This window comes from Phascolarctos cinereus, unplaced genomic scaffold (genome assembly GCF_003287225.1).
Source record: "Phascolarctos cinereus isolate Bilbo 61053 unplaced genomic scaffold, phaCin_HiC Scaffold_3;HRSCAF=262, whole genome shotgun sequence".
Lineage (NCBI taxonomy): Eukaryota > Metazoa > Chordata > Mammalia > Diprotodontia > Phascolarctidae > Phascolarctos > Phascolarctos cinereus.
This window is the reverse complement of record NW_027555736.1, coordinates 49,029,043-49,049,924: the sequence shown is the minus strand read 5'-3', so window position 1 is coordinate 49,049,924 and position 20,882 is coordinate 49,029,043. Positions and strand designations below refer to the sequence as shown.

General features: G+C 49.8%; 1 protein-coding gene across 1 annotated transcript; it reads right to left on the bottom strand.

Moving 5' to 3' along the window:
* Window positions 1-226: 226 nt before the first annotated feature.
* SNX33 (sorting nexin 33) lies at window positions 227-20,607 on the bottom strand. Its single transcript, XM_020994569.2, has 2 exons — window positions 16,833-20,607; window positions 227-2,037 (listed from the first exon to the last, which is right to left on the bottom strand). Exons 1-2 carry the CDS (start codon window positions 18,274-18,276, stop codon window positions 1,784-1,786), a joined length of 1,698 nt encoding a protein of 565 aa, XP_020850228.1. The 5' UTR covers window positions 18,277-20,607; the 3' UTR covers window positions 227-1,783.
* Between the last annotated feature and the right edge of the window lie 275 nt (window positions 20,608-20,882).

The window sequence follows — 20,882 nt, the reverse complement described above, 5'->3', positions numbered from 1 at the left end:
GCCACTAAGTGGATCCATCCCCTCCCTTCCCAGTCTCCTTCCTCCTGCGTAGCTGACTGATTCTGCTACCCACTCCTCCACCTCATGCCTTGCTCAGAAACCAAGGTGTTAGCCACTGCTGCCACAGAAGGGCACATATGTGGCCCCATCTCTCCCCCTCCCTTCCATCTCTTCTCTAGCTCCCAAGATCATCTATCAGCAGAGGGACTGAGGAAGAGGTCAACACTTAAGAAAAAAATGTGACTCTGCTGTTTTAATTGTAAAAGTTCTTTTGAGAAAAAAAAAACAAACAAAAGCGAGAGGGGCTGTCTGAGGCCTACAGGGGCACCCCAAGCTGTGGCCCACATCTGCCTGTGTGGCCACTGTCAGGTGGCACCCCTCCCCCCTCTCTACCCCCCAAAACCAACAGGGTGTGTGGGCAGCTCCCACTGGGATGTAAACAACGACCAGAGCCATCTCTGCCGAGCCTCAAGGAGGCCAGGCTGGCATCACAGTGCGTGCAAGAAGAGGGGACGGGAGCCAGCAGGGCTCCAAGGGGAGATGAGCTCCCCTGCCCTTCCCTTCTGTCCCACAGATTCTCTGCCATTCACCAGCAGGCAGAGCTGGCAGCTCCTCTCCATGCTTGAGGTTTAAGGGGATCAAAAGGCACTCAAGGGGTCTTTTAAGGCCTTGTGGAATCTACGCTATCTGGGCCCTGATCTCATAGGTTATATGCTGGTGGGCACAAATATCAGGGAAGTTCAGTTCCAGAGTAAGAGCCAGGGTTATCTATGGGTTTGGAGCATGGGTTCAGGATGCAGAAGACTGCCAAGCATGTCGATCCGGGCTAGTGCCCAGGCAGCTCCCACAGGGGGCCTCATAACTTTGGGGGGGTGGGAGGTAAGAAGGATGGGGTCAAACCAGGGAAAGACCTCACCTGGGCCTTAGGGGCCCCTGGTAAAACCCCACCAAGGGACCTGGTGTTAGGAGGGATTGCAGTGTCCCCTGACCCACTGGCCAGCAGGAACAGGACTACAAAAAGGTAGAGTTAGAGACTGGGCAGCTATCTCGGCCCCCAGTCTTCATCCCTCCTCTAGGCTTTGGCTAGATTCCCTATCACAAAGGGAAGCCAACAGCCAGAATCTGTGCCATGAGTAGACAGTGGCTGTGGTTCAGGGGGAAGACAGGTGAAGAAGCCCTAAGGTTTTCAGCAGAAAGAAGGGGATGCTTGGATTTGCCCCATAACCCTATCCAGGGATGTCTAGGAATGACCCTGCTTCACAGGGTCCTGATATTTTATTTAGGTAAGGATTTAGGGCTGGGGAACAGGCTCTCCTGGGTTCTCTCTCTAGGCCACCACGGCCTTTGGTCTCCAAAGGCTCCCTCTCCCCTATCTGCCTCTGCTCCCACTTCCCATGATGAGGAAGCCGGGTCACTCAAAGCTAGAAACCAGATCCCTCTCGCCCTACTCTGGTCCCTTTTTCAAAGCAGGGAGACACGGGCCCTGCTCTAGCTGGGGATCAAGGCAGTCACTGTGAGAGCCTCCCAGAAGGGGACTGATTTCCTCTAAACCCACCCCATGAAGTCAGACCACCCTCGGGCAGACATACACCTACAAAGGAGAGGGGGAGAGGGACTGGTTAACCGTACAAAAGGAACAGGGGAAAGTGGGACTCGGCCATCCTTCTGAGGAAGCCCTGGAGGCTCTCTCTCTACCTGAGCAGACATCTGTGCCGCTGAGGCCTGCACTAGGGGAGGGGAAGGCTGGAGCAGAGGCTCAGCCGGAGAGGCAAAGGAGACAGGGTTAGAGGCTGTCATACATGCGCAAGGTCTGCTCCAGCTGCTGGCTGACCCGCTGGTAAAAGAGAATCTGCTGCCGCAGGTAGGACTGCATCATGTGCTTGAAGTCCAGTACCCGACGCTCGTGGAAGTGGTTCATCTCGGCCTGCAGGGCGAAGCCCACCACACGGCAGCGCTTGCGGATCCCGTCGGCCTCGTCCTGGTCCATCTTGCCCTCGTCGCTCATGCGCTGGCTCTCTTTGACCTTGGCGAAGGCACCTGGACCCCACGAGAGTGCAGAGGGGAGGAGAAACTTTGAATCTGGCCTGCGTGCATGTCAGCTCTCATCTTCCCAAACAGACTGAGGCCTCCGGGAGGACAGGCCCCAGGCCTTCTCCTCTGGCTAGTCCAAGGCACAGCAGAACACTGGGAGCCAGCACTCACACACCTGGCTGGGCTCAGCATGGTGACACCAATAAATCACGTCATAGAATTACAGACTTCGAGCTGGGAGGGACCTTAGAGGTCATTTATCTCCCAGTGCCCTCCTCATTCTACACACTTGCCATCTGTACAATGCACAGAACTAAGGATTTCCTAACCTACCGCCCTGCGTGGCTTCCTGTTGCTTCATGCATGCATGACTGACCTTTCCAACAACACCAACTCTCTGAGGACAGGGAGGGGTCTTCAATTTGGCTCCTTCAAATCTATAAGCTAGCGCAGGGCCAGTAATGTTATAAGTTGTCAACAAATATTTGCTGATTTATCAAAAACTCTTACTTTCTGGGGACAGTGAGATGTGGTAGATGGGCCCTGGGCTGGAAGTCAGGAGGCCCCATGCTAGCTTTTCCACTAACTCACCGTGTGACACTGGACAAGTCCTCTGAGCCTCAGTTTCAAAATCTAGCCAATGGGAGAATAACCACAGCCTATCACCATGAAAATGAAGTGGCATTGTCTTATGACTTCGTGTCAATTGAATGAGTTGTGGCCTTTCTTCACGTGTAGTAGAAAGGGAAGAGTGTAGGCTTTGAGGTCAGAGCACTTGGGCTTAAAGTCTAGATCTTCTGTCTCTGTGTGACAATAGTCAAGTTACTTAATCTCTTTGGGTCTCAGATTTCTTACTTATAAAATAAGAGGTTCAGACTAGATGACCTCTAAAAGTCCTTTCCAGTTCAAAATCTACAATATTATAAAGAGGATTCTCTAGTTGTGTTTATGTGTGTGTGTGGGTGTGAGAGAGAGAGAGACAGAGAGAGAGAGAGAGAGAGAGAGAAGAGAGAGAGAGACAGAGACAGAGAGAAATGCAATGTGATATATTCTCATCCAAAGAAATAGGATGGGAGTAGCAGAATAAGCCTTGCATCTACAGTCAGAAGAGACCTGAATTTTAATTCTGTCTCAAGACACTACTAATTGTATGACCATGGGTGAGTCACTTTGGGGCCTCAGTTTCTTTATCTGTAAAATAGTCTAATAATACCTCTGTAACCTCCCTATCTCTTAGGACTGACTATTCAATAGTTCTAGGCATTGGGGCTACAAAAACAGCCTGCCCTCAAGGACTCCACTTCTATGTAAATATATGATATTGTTACTTCTTTAGAGTCTAGGGTCAAACTAGGTAAAGATTAGGGAGTCAGGCATGGTGAAATTATTAAGGTAACAGCCTATTTTCAAGGACTGCAGAACTATGTACAGTAGATCATTCTTATCTATTCACTACTAAGTCCCCTAAGGATTTCTACTAGGTGACAGGTGGCTGAGGTAGTTCTGGTTTTTCTGCGTTCTTGAAAGTGATCAAACTTCATTTCCTTGAGTCTATTGTCAAATTAGCCATTAGCCCTAACTCAGATCAGCCATTTCCCTCCCCCCTGGGAGAGCCTGAATGACTGAAGCTTGGCTTATGAAAATACAAACAAAAACAGTCATGCCAACGTAGGCTTGCTTTTTCAGAAATGATGAGGTGGAGAGATGGGCTGTGGAGGGAAGACCCACTCCATTGATTCGATGGGAAGGCTTCTATGCCCTCATCCCCTCAGATCCTGCTGAGAGTGGGATCTGCCCTTCCCATCTATGCCCATCTAGGACCCAAACAGCATTTTCTGAGCCAAATCGTTCTTAGGAATGTTTTAGCTGTTGATTTATTTTCCTTCTGCTCAGACTTTGTATTTGGAAGCTTTTGAAGAGCCAAAGCATACATTGTGAAATAGTCCCAGAGTCTCAAGAGCTGGAAGGGAAACTTCAGAGACCTCACTCTAGTCCAACTCAAACTTGAGAGAGATTCCCTCCGCAATATTCCTAGTGAGTGGCTCGCAGTCCCAACTCTCTCTGCCTGGAGACTTCCAGTCAAAGAGAACCCACTCACTTGTGAAGAGTTCTAAGGAAGTTTTTCCTTCCAGACAGCCAAGTCTGCCCCGCCAGGGCCAAGCAGAGTGAGTCTAATCCTCTGCCCATGTGGCAGCCCTACAAATATTCACAGGCAACCATCATGTTCCCCTTGCCTAGCCCCAGGCACAGCCAGGTGTGATGGATTTGGAGCTGGCCTCAAAGTTAGGGAGGAGCTGGATTCAAACCCAGCCCCTGATGCTACTGATGGCATGACCCTGGACAGCTCATTTAACCTCTTAGTGCCCAGACAAGTCTCTAAGACTGTAAGAAGCAGAGAAGTCACCAATCGGCTTTGGTAAAGAAAGAGGCAATCACAGGTCTGGTTCAAAATGAAAAATCTCTCCCCAGTGAGGTACCATCTTCTCTTGTCTATTTTCCTATCTGCCCTAGAATATATATCTATATATCTATATCTATATCTATATCTATATATACTTATATATACTTAGAACATTAGTCTGCTTTTAGCATAATTATAAATGGGGTCACAAAGAGTCAGACTCAACCGAAAAAGACTGAAAAATTAATATATTATATGTTATTATATTAATATATTGTAATGTTATTGTATTAATATATTATTATAACATATTATGTTATTATTATATATTATTCCAAAAGAGGAAGGTGCTGGGGAGGAATCATGGGATGTTGGAAGGAGCAATGGCATTTGAGAAGAACTGGATTCCTGTTCCAGCTCTCCTCCTTACCAGCTATGTAACCAAGGGCCAGTAACTTTACCTTTCTAGGTCTCAGTTTCTTCATCCGTACAATGAGGCAACTGGCCTGTGTGATAACAGTAATGATAATAAAATAATATTCGCACATTACTCTGGTGTTTGTGAAGTACTTTCCATCCTTTGTCTTATATTACCCTCATAACAATCCCGTGAGGTGGGTAACACCAGTGGTTATTCTCATCTTTCTGATTGGGAAGCTAAGGCTCAGAGGTGTTAAATGAGGTGGTCACGGTCACACAATCAGTAGTGAAAATGATCTGTGTGAAGGTAATGCAGATGTTTAGGCAGAGAAAAGACAGATGGGGGCGGTGGGGTGGAGCAATGTATTTTCAAGCATTTGAGGGCTTGACATTTGGAAAAAAGATTAGATTTGTTCTGTCTAGCCTCAGATACCAGGAAGAGGATCAATGGAGAGAAGTTACAAAGAGAGAGATTTTGGTTCAATAAAAGGACAAATTTCCTAAGAGAGCTGCCCAAAAGTGCAACAGGCTGTCTCTGGAAGCAATGAGCTCCCCATTCCTGGAGGTCTTCAAGAAGAAGCTAGATTACTACATTGACCAGGGCACGGTCAAGGTGATTCACACATCATGAAGGAGCCAGACTTGACCAACTCTTTGTTCCCTTCCATCTCTGGGGTTCTAGGATTCCACAAATGTGAAGAAACACTTCCTAAGAAATAGCTTTCCAAAAGTGAAACATGCTGCTTCACAAGGAAGCCAGCTCACCATTTCTGGAGGTCTTCACGTGAAGGCTGGACAGCCTTACTGTGAATGTAGAGATGGATGGTTTGGCTAAGGAGGGGCTACTTAGAACCCAGGGGTCCCCTTCTGCTCTAGTATATGATGACCTGTTGAGTACCTATCATGTGTACAGCAGGAAGGGGAGGCAAAAAAGTCTCTGCCTTTAGATAATCTAGCTGGAGAGAGACAAAGCTTGAACAAGTTAGGGTTAGAGCCAGGATTTGGATGAGGGTTAGAACACAACACTGTGGGCCCAAAGTGCCAATGTGTGGAGACAGGGAGCAGGAGCTCAGTGAGGCTTGGTTAGAGTGGTCAAGGAAAGCTTCCTGGAGGTGGCGGGGCTTGAGCTGGGGCTTTTGTAAATTCAATTCAATAAACAATTATTAAGTTCCATTATGGGCAAGGTATTGAGGGCACAAAAATGAAATCGGACCCTGTTCCTGCCTTTAAAGAACTTCCAATGGCGAAGGGAGCTGTCAGAGGGCTCTAACAGGATGTCCCCCATTGCTGAAATCTCCTTCCTCGTTTCTGGTTCAGTTTAATGCTCAAGGACTGCCCCCTTCTCTTACTCCCCAAGTTGTTAAAGTAAGCTCCTTGAGGGCAGAAACTGTCTCACTTCAGCATTTGTGTCTCAAGCACTTAGCACAATGCCTGACACACAGTAGGTGCTTAATAAATGTTTATTGATTGAATATATGCATGGACTAGTGGGTGCACATAAAGGAATCATGGGAAATGAGGCTAGAGGGGTAGGTGGGGCCTGTTGGTAGATGGTTTTGAATGGCAGGATGAAAAGTGCAGACTCAGTATAGGGCCAGTGAGTTGATGCCAAACTTAATAGCCCAGTGTAAAACAGGATAAGGAAATGAGAGGCAGTTTCTATGGGTGGCCTTGGTTCTTATACCCAAAGGGCTGAAAACCCTGCTGGCACCTTCTCGTTTCTGCAACCACCCTGGAGTTCTGAATTTCACCAAATCTGGCCTCTGATTCCATTCAGTGAACACCTGGGAGGCAGCGGGTCTGGTAGGAAGAGCGTCTAGTCCCTGGGAGTCAGCAGCCACTTACTGGCTGTATGACCCTGAGCAGGGGAATCGGTATCTCTCAGTCTCAGTTTCCTCTTCTATAAAATGGGGATAACCATACTTGCGCAATCTGCCTCACACGGTTCCGTGAGACTACTTTATGAAGTGAAAAATGCCAGAGTTGTTCATGCCGCCATGTTGCCCTTCCCATCATGCCCTACCCAACTTAACACTTTCCTCCTCTCCTGTGTCCTAGCCAGGACTAGAACCCACTCATCTTGCTAGTTGAGGCAGCCATGGAAAGGTAAACCCAAAAGCCAGCCTCTACTTGGCCCAGGACTTTTCCTGGGACCCTTGTATCCTGACCGTTTCAAAGGATTGAGGGACGCCTGAATAAATTATGATACATGAATGCAACAGAGAAGGAAACAGCCATTGGAGAAGGCAATGGCAAACCACTGCAGTATCTTTGCCAAGAAAACCCAAAATGGGGTCACAGAGAGTCAGACACGACTGGAATCACCAAAAGCAACAATAACAAACATGAGTGTAATGGAATATTATTGTGCAGGAAGAAATGATGAAGATGAAACAGTCAGAGACCTATGAATGGCTAAGAATGAAATAGCAGAAGCAAGAGAACAGCCACAATGACTTTTTTTTCTTTGGCATTTTGGTGAGGCAACTGGGGTTAAGTGACTTGCCCAGGGTCACACAGCTAGTAAGTGTCAAGTGTCTGAGGCCAGATTTGAACTCAGGTCTTCCTGACCCCAAGGCTAGAGCGCTATCCACCGCACCACCTAGCTGCCCCTCCACAATGACTTCTATAAAACAAATGAGGAGATCGCTACTGGGAAGAATGTTTCATTATCTCCTCTATAAGAGTCTTCGTTAATTTTTCCGCTGCTCGTGCTTCCTCCCTCTTGGCAGAGAGGTGGAAGACTCAGACAGACTAGTGTAAACATTGCCCAACAAAGTGCCTGATATCTGATGTTTCTGATTGTTTTTCTTTGACACAAAGAAAGGGTTCCATCTGGAAGGGAGTGGGAAAGTGGTTGTGATCAGAGGACATCAATAAAGCATTTTTTAAAATAAATAGGACAGGGAGAGCGAGGTGACATAGCGTGTAGAGCACCAGCCCTGGAGTCAGGAGGACCTGAGTTCAAATTTGGCTTCAGATACTTGACACTTACTAGCTACGTGACTTTGGGCCAGTCACGTAACCCCAACTGCCTCACAAAAAAAAATAAAAAATATGTAACAGAACACTATTGTGCTATAAGAAATAATGAGCAGGAGGACTTCAAAAAAACCTGGAAAGACTTATATGAACTGATGCTGAGTGAAGTGAGCAGAACCAGGAGAACATTGTACACAGTAACAGTCACGTTGTGTGATGACTGAGTTTGATAGACTTAGCTCTTCTCAGAAACCCAAGGATCTAAGACAACTCCAAAAGACTTATGAAGGAAAATGCTATCCACATCCAGAGAAAAAACTATGGAGTCTGGATGCAGATGGAAGCATACTGTTTGCTCTCTTTTTTCATCTTGTTTTTTCTTTCTTGTGGTTCCTCCCATTTAGTCTAATTCTTCTTCACAACATGACTAATGTGAAAATATGTTTAATAAGGATGCATATGCAGAACCTACATCAGATTGCGTGCCGTTTTGCAGAAGGGGGAGAAGAGGGAGGTGGAGAAAATTTAAAACTCAAAAGCTTATGGAAGTGAATGTTGAAAACTAAAAATTAATTAATTAATTAAAAATTAAAAATAAAATAAATAAGACAGGATCCATCTTAATGCATCTGTAATGACATTACTCTTCTAGATAAGGAGACAGAGCCATAACCAGCAATTCTGGTGCCTGGAGCATATTCAGTCCAATGGCAGGGCAGGGCTGCAGGGCTGGTTGGGGAAGGAGATAGCTAAGGTATGGCCATTCTGGTGGGGTTGCACATTGGGGAGACTGGAAAACACAAGCTGGAACAGCTGGAGTGAAAAGCTTCAGGAACTTGGAGGCCTGGGAGTTTGAAAGGGGGTTGGGATGCGGAAGAAGTCTGGAAGCCAAGAATGCCCTAAGCGAGGAGGAAGAGGAGTGAGCAGAAGGTCCAAAGATGACCCCCAACAAGGAGGAGACAAGGCAGAGGGAACATTAAAGGGGCAGAGGCGAGGGACCACGGCAAAGGGAAGCTCAGCAAGTGGAGGCGGGGACCACCCCCTCCTCCTCATTTGGGTCCCAGAGCAACCAGTTTTGGAGACGGTGCCGAGAGACGGGGTGTCTTCAGTAGAAAGCCAAGTTTCAGGGGGCATGAGAAGATGGAAGAAGAATGACAGGAAGAGAACCAGGACCATGGGCTCACAGGACCAAGAATCGAGACTTTGGGAGTCATTAGTCCAATTCCCATATTTTACAGCTGAGGCCTGAAAGGTGAAGTGACTGGCCTAACATGCCTTAGCGGAAGAGTCAGAATTCAAAGTCGGGTCCTCCACCTACATGCAGAGATCTGTAGATGACCTCCAAGGCTCTAAATGTATGAGCCTATAGTCTTTCCACCATCCCACAATGGACGAAGATTTCAGGGGGTACAGCTGAAACAGAGGGCAGGAGAAGGCAGGGATTAGGAAGACCTAAGACTGAGTTTTTTATGGGATGGGCAGGGGAATGGAGTTAGTGAGACCAGTCCATGTAGCCTGCCCCAACCATGATCTCTCACTGGGGAGATCTAGGGCTGAGTTTTTTATGGGGTGGGCAGGGGAAGGGAGAAAATGAGCAGTAAGAGTTAGTGAGACCAGCTCTCACTACAGCCAGATGGCAGGGTCCTGCCCACACAGAGAGGTAGGACTGCTCTTGGGGCTTAGACTAGATTAATCTCTTTGGTCCCTTTCAGATCCAATAATCGTTTTTTTTTTTTTGGTGAGGCAATCGAGGTTAAGTGACTTGCCCAGAGTCACACAGCTAGGAAGTGCAGATCCAATAATCTTAAGACTCCAGGATCCCACAGGACCATGAAACTTAAAAGCTGAAACTAAGGATCCAGTCCAAAACCTTCATTCTGCACATGAAGAAAATGGAGACCAGAGAAATGAAGTGAGGTGGCCAAAGTCCCCCAGGCAGTAAGTATCCCAGGCAGGTCTGGGTCACCTCACTCCAAATTCAACGCTCTTGCCCTTAGACCAATGACACCCCTCAAAACATCTCCAAAGGCTCAGACGCTGGACAGAGACTCCCTGCTGAGGAATCCTGAGAAAAAATGGCCAGAAGGGCAGGCTACAAGTCTGAGAATCAAAGCATGACTCAGGCCATGACTGTTCCCTCCTTTTCTAAGAAAGAGCCCCCGAAAGCAAGGATTCCTTCAGTCCAGGGCCCCACCTTCTTTCTTCCTCATCTTCCCACTTATCCTCCTTGGGACTGTGGAAGAAGCAGCCCAGGTCCGAGAGGGCCATAAGACTGAAGGCTAAGCATAGAAAGAGGAACCTGGTTCCTCCAAAAGTCAGACGATTTGGCTTAAAGTGATGACAAAAGGCAGGAAGAAGAACTGCAAGGAGGGTCTAGGAGGTGGGCTTCTTCTCACTGCAAATCTGGCATTAGGCTCTCAAAATGTCCAGCAGCAAGGAAGGACTGAAGGAAATGAGCTCACTTATTAAACACCTGCTATGTGCCAGGCATGGCATTAAGCGCTTTACAAACTTCTCACCAGACTTGTACAACCGTGGCTATTACTAGATTCATTTTTACAGTACAGGAAACTGAGGCAAACAAAGGCTAAGTGATTTGCCCGGGTTCAAACAGTTCATAAGTGTCTGAGGCGGGATTTGAACTCTGGTCTTCCTGACTCTAGGCCTGGCATTCTATCTACTGCATCAATAGCTACCTCTACTTGGGAGAGCTGCGTTATCATAGGGTCTCAGACTGAAGTAATTCCCAGCCCTGCTGCTAACCCATCATGGTGATCTTAGTTTCTGGGCCTTAGTTTTCTTATCTGTAAAATGGGCTAGATAACTTAGGTTCTCTTTTGTGGGCCTATCCTTGGCTGTTGACATTGGAGCAGAAGTGAAGTCTTCTGCTTCCCAGAAGGCAGGTCCAGACCCTAGCCTGCTGAGTCACTGGTATAGTTCCACAAAGGTTCCCACCCTGCCTAAGGCTGGTTTCCTTCCTCTGGCAAAGGAAGGTGTGGACTTGGGCCAACAAAGCCCTCTCTAGCTGCTTCCCCAGACCCTTTCCTTCCTTGGATGTGGCTGCAGAGTCAGGCCTATGGGGCTGGGTCATGATATTCTCAAGGCTTCCCCTTCCCTTTCCTGCTGGGACCTTCCCCAGTGACTGACCCTGATCTATTGACCTTCTGGATACCATGACAGCCCTATCATGCTTGACCCTCTTCGGAGGTCAGAGGAGTAATCCTTTCCAGAGCTACTGTTTTAGCAGATACAGAATTATAGAATGTCAGATGGAAGGGGGCCAAAACCTTCACCTAGTCCAATAACCTCATTTTACAGAGAAGGAAACTGAGGCTGGGCAAGGACTAGAAACAGGGCTTCCTCACACTTCCTTTCATATACTCACTCCAGTCATACAATAGGCAGGACAAGATGGCTCTAGGGTCAAGTGTCCAGGGGCTCAAGACTCTGGTACTTCCTCTCTTTGGAAAAACAGGGCTAATAGGGCAGGGTGCTCTCCCTAATACAACACTCCCCTCACCCCCACCCTCTCAAGACTTCCCTTCTGGACAAAAACAAGTCAGGTTGGATACCCTACCTGTGCATCCTTGCCTGTGATGTCAGAAAAAAACCCTAGGGAGAAGGGGCCTCCCAAGACAGGACCCAAAGGGTATAAGCTAGAAAAGTCTCAGTGCATTCTGGCTCACACTCATGCTCGCATTCCCTCTCCTTCTCTCTTTCCTTCTCCCCTTCTTTCTTTCTCTCTCTCCTTTCCTCCTTCCCTCCCCCTTTCTCTTTCTTTCTCTCTTTCCCTTTCCATCTCCCTCTCCTCCCTTCTATCTCTCTTTCTGTCCATCTGTCTGTCTCCCTTCTGTCTCTCCCCCCTTCTGTCCATCCGTCTGTCTCCCTTCTGTCTCTCCCCTCTTCTGTCCATCCGTCTGTCTCCCTTCTGACTCTCCCCCCCTTTCTGTCTATTTGTCTGTCTCCCTTCTGTCTCTCCCCCCCTGTCTGTCCGTCTGTCTGTCTCCCTTCTGTCTCTCCCCCCCCTTTCTGTCCATCTGTCTGTTTTGCTTCTGTCTCTCTCATCCCCCAAGTTTTTTTCTTGGCCCAGAGAACGGGGCCTTGGAGATGAGAAGCCCCTCTCCCCCAAGGCTTATTATGTGGGGAGGTAGTAGGGGGTACCCCAAGTCAGGGCTGTGGCTACAGGCCCAAAGTTCTGGACCTAAGGGATCCTAAGGAGAAAGATCTGCAGACAAAAAGTCCAATGTAACCCTACCAGCCTAGGCAACACCAGAGGGGAGGGAGCCCAGAGCTCCTGGAGAGCTCTTCCCTTTGTCCTGAGCCTAGCTCCCCTAGCTCTTCACAGGTGATCCTCTGCAGGGCCCTCCTCTGGAAGACGTTAAGTAAAGCAACATGCATAAAATCATAAGGACATCAGGGTGTCATCTGGTGCCTGCCCTGCTCCCAGAGAGGCCTAACCCTCTCCAACCAGCTATGACCAAGAGCTCCTTTGGAGAGCCAGGGGAGAAGGGCTTCAGGCACCACCCCCATCGGCAGGAAATTTGGTGTTACCTGACTTCTTTCCACTGCAACTTGAACCCAGTTACTGTGCATTATTAAATCATCTGCTTGACTTCACAGGACTGGGAGGGGATCAACCTCAGAAGCTAGTAATAATAGCTCCAATTTCTGTAACACTCGACGGTTTACAAAACACGTTCCTTACAATTACTATTATTGTTGTTGTTAGTGTTATTGCAACTTTCCAGATGAGGAAACTGAGGCTCTAAGAAGTCTGCCCTCTGGTTTGCCCAAGGTCACACAGCTAGTAAATGTCAGAGCTGGGACTCAAACCTAGGTGCCTTCTCACTCCAAGCCCCGAGTTTTTTCTATTACCCCAGATTAGCTCCTCAACTCTGAGGCCTCAAAGATCCCCAGAGACACCCCTGCCTTCCCAAGCGGATCCAGGGCTAGAAAGAGAGCAATCAATAGACTCCTAAGAAAGGCTTCTGATCTCACCTGGAGAGAGAACAGAGGCAGAAAGGAGAGAGACAGAGAGAGACAGAGACAGAGAGAGAAGAGAGAGGGGACAGAGAGACAGAGACAGAAAGAGAAGAGAGAGGGGACAGAGAGACAGAGACAGAAAGAGAAGAGAGAGGGGACAGAGAGACAGAGACAGAAAGAGAAGAGAGAGGGGACAGAGAGAGACAGAGACAGAAAGAGAAGAGAGAGGGGACAGAGAGACAGAGACAGAAAGAGAAGAGAGAGGGGACAGAGAGACAGAGACAGAAAGAGAAGAGAGAGGGGACAGAGAGAGACAGAGACAGAAAGAGAAGAAGAAGGGACAGAGAGAGACAGAGACAGAGAGAGAGAGACAGAGAGAAAGCTCACGCAAGCAGCTGCTCAGCCAGCCCCCACCCACACCCAACCTCCCCCACGAAGGAACATACCAACCTCCAGAGAGCTGGTCTAACCAGCTCTTGCCAGGTCAGGCACAGGCTTTCGTGTGACCTTGCAAGCCTCAGTTCTGCCCAGAGCCTCATTTCTGGCTGCCCATCCCCCCAAGGACCTACCATCCCAGGGGATATATCCCCTCCTCAGTCACATGTAGCCAGCTGATTTAATCTGAACAGAAAGTGGCCAACAACTCAAAGAGGGCAGTGCCTTTGCAAAGGGCAAATCCCCTCTGGGGATAGGGAGGAAGCCTTCCTTCCACTCCCTCCCCACTCCCTAGGAAGAGATGGCTGGGCTGTTCCTAGGAAGGAGCAGGCCTGGAGCTGAGTCCACAGAGGGGCTGTGCCCAGCACCACCCTAGCCACAAGATCCACAGCTTCTACCTCTGGGCTCCCCCATTCTTGCCCTATTTTCCTTCAACATCTCCCTAGTAATTAGTGTCCCTCGAATCTCAATGCCCTATAACCTCAGAGGTCATCTAGGTCCACCCTCATCTTACAGATGAAGAAACTCAGCCCACAGATGCGTCAGGCTCACCCAGGGTCACCACAATGAGTGGTGGCAAATCTGGAAGCAGTGCCCAGGTCTCTTGTCTTCTTAACTCTGTAGAAGCCTTGACCCCCATCTGAGACCACTGAGCTCTCAGTAGGAAAGGGGAAGATGAGGAAGGAAGCCCAGTCCCCTCCCCCATTCCATCCTATTCCCGCTTCCCTCGATCATTAAAGGCTTCTTTGAGGGGAAGAGAGATGAGAATGAAGGAAGAGGAGAAAGAGAAGATTGGAAGAGGAAAAAGAGAAAAGAGAAGGAGAAAAGGAGGAAGAAAGGGGGATAAAAAGGAATGGGAATAAAGGAAGCTAAAGGAGTGTGAAGCTGGCCTAGATAATATACCTGTAGTCAGGAGGACCTGAGTTCAAATCTGGCTTCAGACACTTGACACTTACTAGCTGTGTGACCTTGGGCAAGTCACTTAACCCCACTGCCTAGCCAAAAAAAAAAAAAGAAAGAAATAGGCCTAGAGAGGTTATGAATTGACCAAGGTCACCGAGGTAGCCAGAGACAGGATTGGAACCCAGGTCTCTTGACTACAAATCCAAGACTCCTTCCACAGTACCACACTGGGGGCACTCAAAAGTAAAGACAAGAAAAATACAGTAGGAAGAGAGAAAAAGCAGGAAGGAGAAAGAAGGGAAGAGAGTGGAGAAGAAGAGTAGATGGGAACAGAGAAAGAGAACAAGGAAAAAGAGGGAAGAGGGAAGAAGAGAAGGGAAGGGAAGGAACAGGGAAAGGGAGAGGAAGAAAATGAAGAGGGACAAGAAGAATGGGAATAAAGGAAGCTAAACGAGTGTGAAGCTGGCCTAGATAACAGTCCTGGTTTGTGAAGAGTGCAGATCCCCACACCTAACCCCCAGCTTCCAGGACACAGAAGTTGTGGCCCTCCATTCTAACCCCCAGCTTCTAACCCCATCCTAACCCCTAACTTCCAGTATATGGAGGTTGGGTACCTCCATCCTAACCCCTAGCTTCTAGGACACAGAAGCTGTGGCCCTCCATCCTAACCCCTAGCTTCCAGGACACAGAATTTGGGGCCCTCTATCCTAACCCCCAGCTTCCAGGACATAGAGGTTGGGGCCCTCCATCCTAACCCCCAGCTTCTAACCCCATCCTAACCCCTAACTTCCAGTATATGGAGGTTGTGGCCCTCCATCCTAACCTCCAGCTTCCTGGAGATGTTAGAGTCCTCCATCCTAACCCCCAGCTTCTAACCCCATCCTAACCCCTAACTTCCAGTATATGGAGGTTGTGGCCCTCCATCCTAACCTCCAGCTTCCTGGAGATGTTAGAGCCCTCCATCCTAACCCCCAGCTCCCAGGACACAGAAGTTGTGGCCCTCTATCCTAACCCCCAACTTCTAACCCCATCCTAACCCCTAACTTCCAGTATATGGAGGTTGGGTACCTCCATCCTAACCCCTAGCTTCCAGGACACAGAATTTGGGGCCCTCTATCCTAACCCCCAGCTTCTAACCCCATCCTAACCCCTAACTTCCAGTATATGGAGGTTGTGGCCCTCCATCCTAACCTCCAGCTTCCTGGAGATGTTAGAGTCCTCCATCCTAACCCCCAGCTCCCAGGACACAGAAGTTGGGGCTCTCCATCCTGCCCTGCCAACTTGGCCCATCCAGTTTCCCTTCAATTTAATTCAATAAACATTTATTCCCCCTTCACAGGACTCAGATCCACCCCACATCCCTAGAGGCCCCAGCCTTCATTCCAACCTGTTCTTTGTTCCATCTTCCCGGGAGGAGGAAGGCTTGAAAGGAAATGAAAGGAGGTAATTTAACCAGAAGAAGAGCAAGGTAAGGAGACAGAGGGAAGGAGGAAAGGATGTTAGTGCAAAGAAGGGGAAGTCCACACTCAGAGAGCCCCTGTCCCTTCCTGTGGGCACAGCCCAACCCCCTCCAGCCACCCTTTCTAAGTTCCAAAGCTGACCTACGGTCAGCTCCAGCCTGTGGGTACGGCTACACCTCCCTTAGCACAGTATCCTCCTTCCTTTAATCCCTTCGTAACCCCTCTCAGCTCCAGGAAGAAGCAGGAAAGGCTCTCACTCTCATGTGTTCAGTCAAGCTCTTCCCATGGTGTCCCCTCACCCCGAGATGATGAACTGGGAGGCACTGGGCAGGGAGGCTTCGTGATGGACCCATGCCAGGTTTCCTGACAGTATGGCTCAATGCCCAGGCAACAGGGACCTGCCTAGTTCAGCTGGTGACTCACCCAGGGTGAGGAAGAAAAGGACAAGGGAGAGGTGAAGGGTCAAGAGAAGAAAGACAAGAGGGAAGGAGGAGATTGGATGGTTACAGGATGAAAAGGGCTCCCAGGTGAAAGTCCGGACTTCTGGTCTCCATTTCCCCTGACCCACCCTGGGCTCCACTGTGTAACCTGGAGTGAATCACTCCCTTTCTCTTTTCCTTGTCTATACCTTCACTTACTCTTTGGGAACTGACCCTGGTAAAAAGAATGGATTTTTTGTTGTTGTTTTAAAGCACTGTCATATAGCAGAAGACCAGGGTTCAAATCCTACTCCATCCTTTAGTAGTTTGGGCAAGTAACTTAATACTCTCTAGGCCTCAGTTTTCTTATCTGTAAAATGAGGATCAAGCGATTTTTAAGTATCCCTTTTAGCTCTAAAAATAGCAGCCAGTGTTCTTGATCACAGGGATTCACCCTGGACTGGCAGCCCCATAAGAAGTAAAGAAGGGGCAGAAAGAGTGCAGTGGAAAGAAGCCTGGCAGGGGAGTTAGGAACCTTGGGTCCTAGTCTTGCCTCTGCTTTTGTCATTTTTCCTCTCTAGATCTGTTTCTTTATCTGTCAAATGGGGATAATGGTCCCTTATCTCTCAGGGATGCTATAAGAATGAAATAAAGATATCCAAGAGAAGAGTCTTGAAAAGAACAGAGTTTTGACCAGACAGAAAGTGTGGGACATTGGTATTAGAAGGAAAAGGGGCTCCCCTGCCCTCCATCCTTCCCTGAGGCCCACCTCAGCACCAGCCCCAGTCCAGTCCTTACCTTTCTGCAGGTGGATAATGTCAGGAAAATTGGAGAGCAGGCCCTGGTAGAGGGAGAGGCGGTCCAGCATCTGGAAGAGGTCATTCTTGGGTTGCTCAGCAAACATCTCACCCACGGTCTCGTAGGTCTTGCCTGTGTGGGAGATGGCATTGTTGAGGGCGTCCGAGCTGTAGGGGGGGTCCAGCTGGAAGGAGTAGCTGATGGCCTGGAAGGCATTGCCCAGCTTCTGGAACTCCTTCCGGAAGCCCCCAATGTGCTTGCGCACGAGCTCCGAGGCCACGTTGGCGAGCTGCAGCACACTATCGTCCATCTTCTTGCTGAAGGCCTTGAAGGCGTCCACGCGGTCCTCCACATCCTGGAGGTCCTGGTGCTCAGTGGGGATCTGGAAGGTCAGGAGGAAGCTGGCCCCCACCATCTCATCCTTCTCCGCCCGTCGCTTGCCCATCTTCCACTGCTTGTCGTCCAGGCAGCTGAGGAAGTGCTGGAAGCCCTCGTACTGGGACAGCACCGGGTGGCTGGTCATGTGGTCCATCCACAGGATCAGCCTGCGCTTGCGTTTCTCGATGAAGTCCTCCTCGAAGCGGCCCGTGGCCTGCTTCTCGGGCAGGTGGGGCACTGAGATCACTGTGAACTTGTGCAGCAACCTGTTGTAGAGCCAGTCGAAATGCTTGTAGCGCCGGTAGACGGGCGAGCCCACGTGGCTGGGTGTGAGTTTATAGGAGATGTAGCTTTTGATCCCCTTGAATTTGGTCTGCTTGGTGGGGTCTTCCACAGAGCAGGCAAAGGGGTGAGGGCTGGCCTTCCACTGAGGGCCTTTGGGACCCATTTCAATGTAGTAGGCCTCAGCGATCTTGGCCATCATGGGCACATCGCCCAGGATAAAGGCTTCCACACCCGAGCGAACAAAACAGGAGAAGCGGTTCAGATTTCGCCCGACCACGCTACCCCGCTTGCCAGAGGCGGTGCTGTCCTGGCGCTCTAGGGGTAGCTTGGGTCGGAAGCTAATATGTTGGTTGGGATAGGCACCGGGATAGGACAGGTTGAGAGGGGGGTGCCCGTTGGTACCCAGCCCAACACCCCGTGGCTCCTCCACCACGGTGCCCCCATCATCCCAATCATCCCAGTCCTCATCATCATCCTCGAAGCTGCCCTGGTGAGACATGATGCCTGTGTTGACCACAGGGGTGACGTAGAAAGAAGTCTCATTGCTAGGACAGCTGGCTGGGCTGTTTGAATAGTCTGTATAGTTGGAATCACAACGAGATCGGAGGATCTCCACGTAGGAGGCAGGGAAGAGCCCGGTCTCCCCCCGGCTGTTCTTCCCCTGCAGCCAGCCATCCAAGGAGGTCTCGCTGAAGACCACCAGCTCCTCATCCTGTTGGATGCTGATCTCCTCTTTGTTTTCACTCTGGAAGTCATAAAGTGCTCGGCCTTTCAATGCCATGGTTGGGGTTGGGTTTTGTTTTGTTTTTTTGATAGGGAAGGAAAGTCTAGGGGAAAGGCAGAGAGGAAGAGGGTGCAGCTCAGATCCCAAGTAAACTTAAGTAAAGACAGGACCTTCTGACATGCACATCCAGAAACACACACACACAGTTGTCAAGGATTCACGACAATCTTGCCCCTTTACCCTCAACACAGGCCAGAAATTCAAGTATGGCCCTTGCATTCCACACAGTCTTACTCCCTTGGTGGAAAGTGACATAGCCCAGAGAGGGGTTCAAACAGTCTGTTCCAGTAAGGCTCTGGTTTGGTTCGAGGTGACAATACAGGCCAGAGAAGTGGGTCCTGCCAGGACACCATCACCTATTAGGTACTCATCTCACGGTCTCCATCTGGCCTCTTGTTTTCCCACAGCCTGCTCTGGGCTGCAATTTTACATCTCTTTCCTCCCTAAGCCTCCCAAAAGGAAAAAAAAAATCACACCTAGATACCAGCACTGTAAAACAGGGGCCAGGAGGCCAAAGAAGGTACTTTAAGTGAGAACAGTGCCCCAAGAAAAAAAATAGTTTAAAATGAAAAGCAACTAACAGCTCCCTCCAAAAGTTACTCACTGGTTGGTTTTCTTGTGCGGGATACTTAAGGATTTTTTGCTTTCTTCCCTTTTCTCTACTTAGGAACTAGGTTTAAAAAAATTCCAAAAAGCCCAAGAGGGGCAAAAGGAAAACCTAACAAGGCTGAAATAAATCCAAGGGTGGACACCTCCCTCCCGCTTCCCAACAAGATCCGGGGGAAAAGAAAACAACAACAATCCAAGGCTTACACAAGACCTCGGGAAAATTCACGTGAACTTTCAATTCAAAACAGAACATGAAGCAAACCTAGATTCAGAGAAAAAGGAGGGTCTTGGGGAAGTTTCTTTGGGCCCCGAACCCTTGGCTCGAACACTTGTCCTCCCTCTCCACCCTCCCCACCCCCCAAAAAACAACCCTCCTCACTGCCTGCGGAGGGAGGCTGAGAGGAATCAAAAAGGTAGTGGAGGAACCCCTCAGCCAGGATTCTTTTGGAATCTTTTGTTTGCTTAATTCTTGGTCAGTTTCCACCCGCCTGAAACTGACTCAAAGCGAAGAGCCAGAAACTAGGAGCGACAGCAGAGGACGCGGAGGAAAGCACCGGATAAAATCAATCATTAAAACACAAACCAACCCACAAAACACAAACCACCCACAGTGGCTACAAGAGCTCTCCCCCAGATCCGCGCCGACGGGAACAAAACGCAAATTTCACACTCACAAACACGCAGACACACACGCAGAGCGGTATTTCTCAAAAAAAAAAAAAAAGGCAGAAGAGTTGGGAATGAAGTGTGATCCTGTTGGCTTCTCTCCGAGTCCCGGCTGGGCAGCGATCGGCAAACCTCCCAGGACTGAGAGGCACCTCAGCAATCAACTGCAACGACTACAAGAGGCTAGTTTTAAAAAAAAAAATGCTATTCCGGGTTCTTGTGTCCAGAGGGGGAGGGCTGATTGGAGAGGGAGGGAGGGAGAGAAGGATGGACGAAGAGAGGGAGAGTCGCAGGGAGGGCGGAGGAGAGAAAGCCGCCAGAGGAGTTCAGCAAAAACAGAGGCACTTCCGTTTGGACCGAGGGATGGGAAGGAGAGAGGGATGCAGTCCCCGGCGCAGCGCCCGGGAAGCAGGGTGGCCCCAACTCAGAGGCCCACCTGCGCTCGCAGCCCTCGAGGCGCGCGGGTGGCACTGGGGCTCCCTTCACTCCATCTTGTAACCACACATCCACAAACACACCCAAGCACGCCCCTACTCTCTCCCTCGTAGAGGCCGAGGACTCGGGCACCCGCTCCAGGAAGGCTACTAGGTGGAAGGAGAAACAGGAGCTGCGAGGTCCGAAGGGCTGGGAGTGGCGAAAAGAGGGCCGGCGCTCCGGCTTCGGGTGCCCCGCGGGAACTTTGAGCAGCTGCAGGAGCCTCAGGAAGGCAGCTGGCCCTCGAGCTCCTGCGAGCTGGCGCTGCCGGCGAGGAGGAGGTGTCCGTCCGTCTGCCTGGGCTCTCTAGGCCGATCTGCCCAGTCCGGGATCGAGAGTGAGCCCAGCCTCCCCACGGTCTCGCAGAGTAGCAACCCACACACCCACACCGGTTCTGGGGCTGGGCCGCTAGACCAGGGGCGCTCGCCCGGCTCCTCGCCTCCCACTGTCCGGGTCACCCTCCAACCTTTTCCATGACGCAAGAGGAGGAGAAACTCCAAAAGTTTGCTCAGCTCGGGAACGAAGCGTCGGGAGCGGGCAAAGGGAGACTGGTAAACCGGCCTCCCGGGCGCCCTCTAGAGGCAGCCACGGGCGAGAGGGGGTGGGGTGGGAGTGGGAGTAGCGCCTGCCTCCTGGCTTCCCAGAGCAGGGGTTGGAGAGCAGGGGAATGACCACAGAGAGGAAAGAAACCGCATTACGAGTGTCGGTGATAGAATAAGAGCTGGAAAGGTCCCCAGAACCAAGCGAGTCCAACTTCTGTATTTTACAGATGAGGAAACTGAGGCCCAAAGAGGTGAACGAATAGCAGGCAACAGGTCCTTGCTATGTGCCTGGCACTGTGCTAAGCGCTGGCC

Excerpts from the sequence above, each read along its gene's own strand:
- SNX33 (XM_020994569.2), bottom strand. The coding sequence starts at position 18,276 with ATGGCATTGAAAGGCCGAGCACTTTATGACTTCCAGAGTGAAAACAAA. Across the intron at positions 2,038-16,832 it reads CATTATCCACCTGCAGAAAG|GTGCCTTCGCCAAGGTCAAA; the intron begins GTAAGGACTGGA and ends CGTGGGGTCCAG.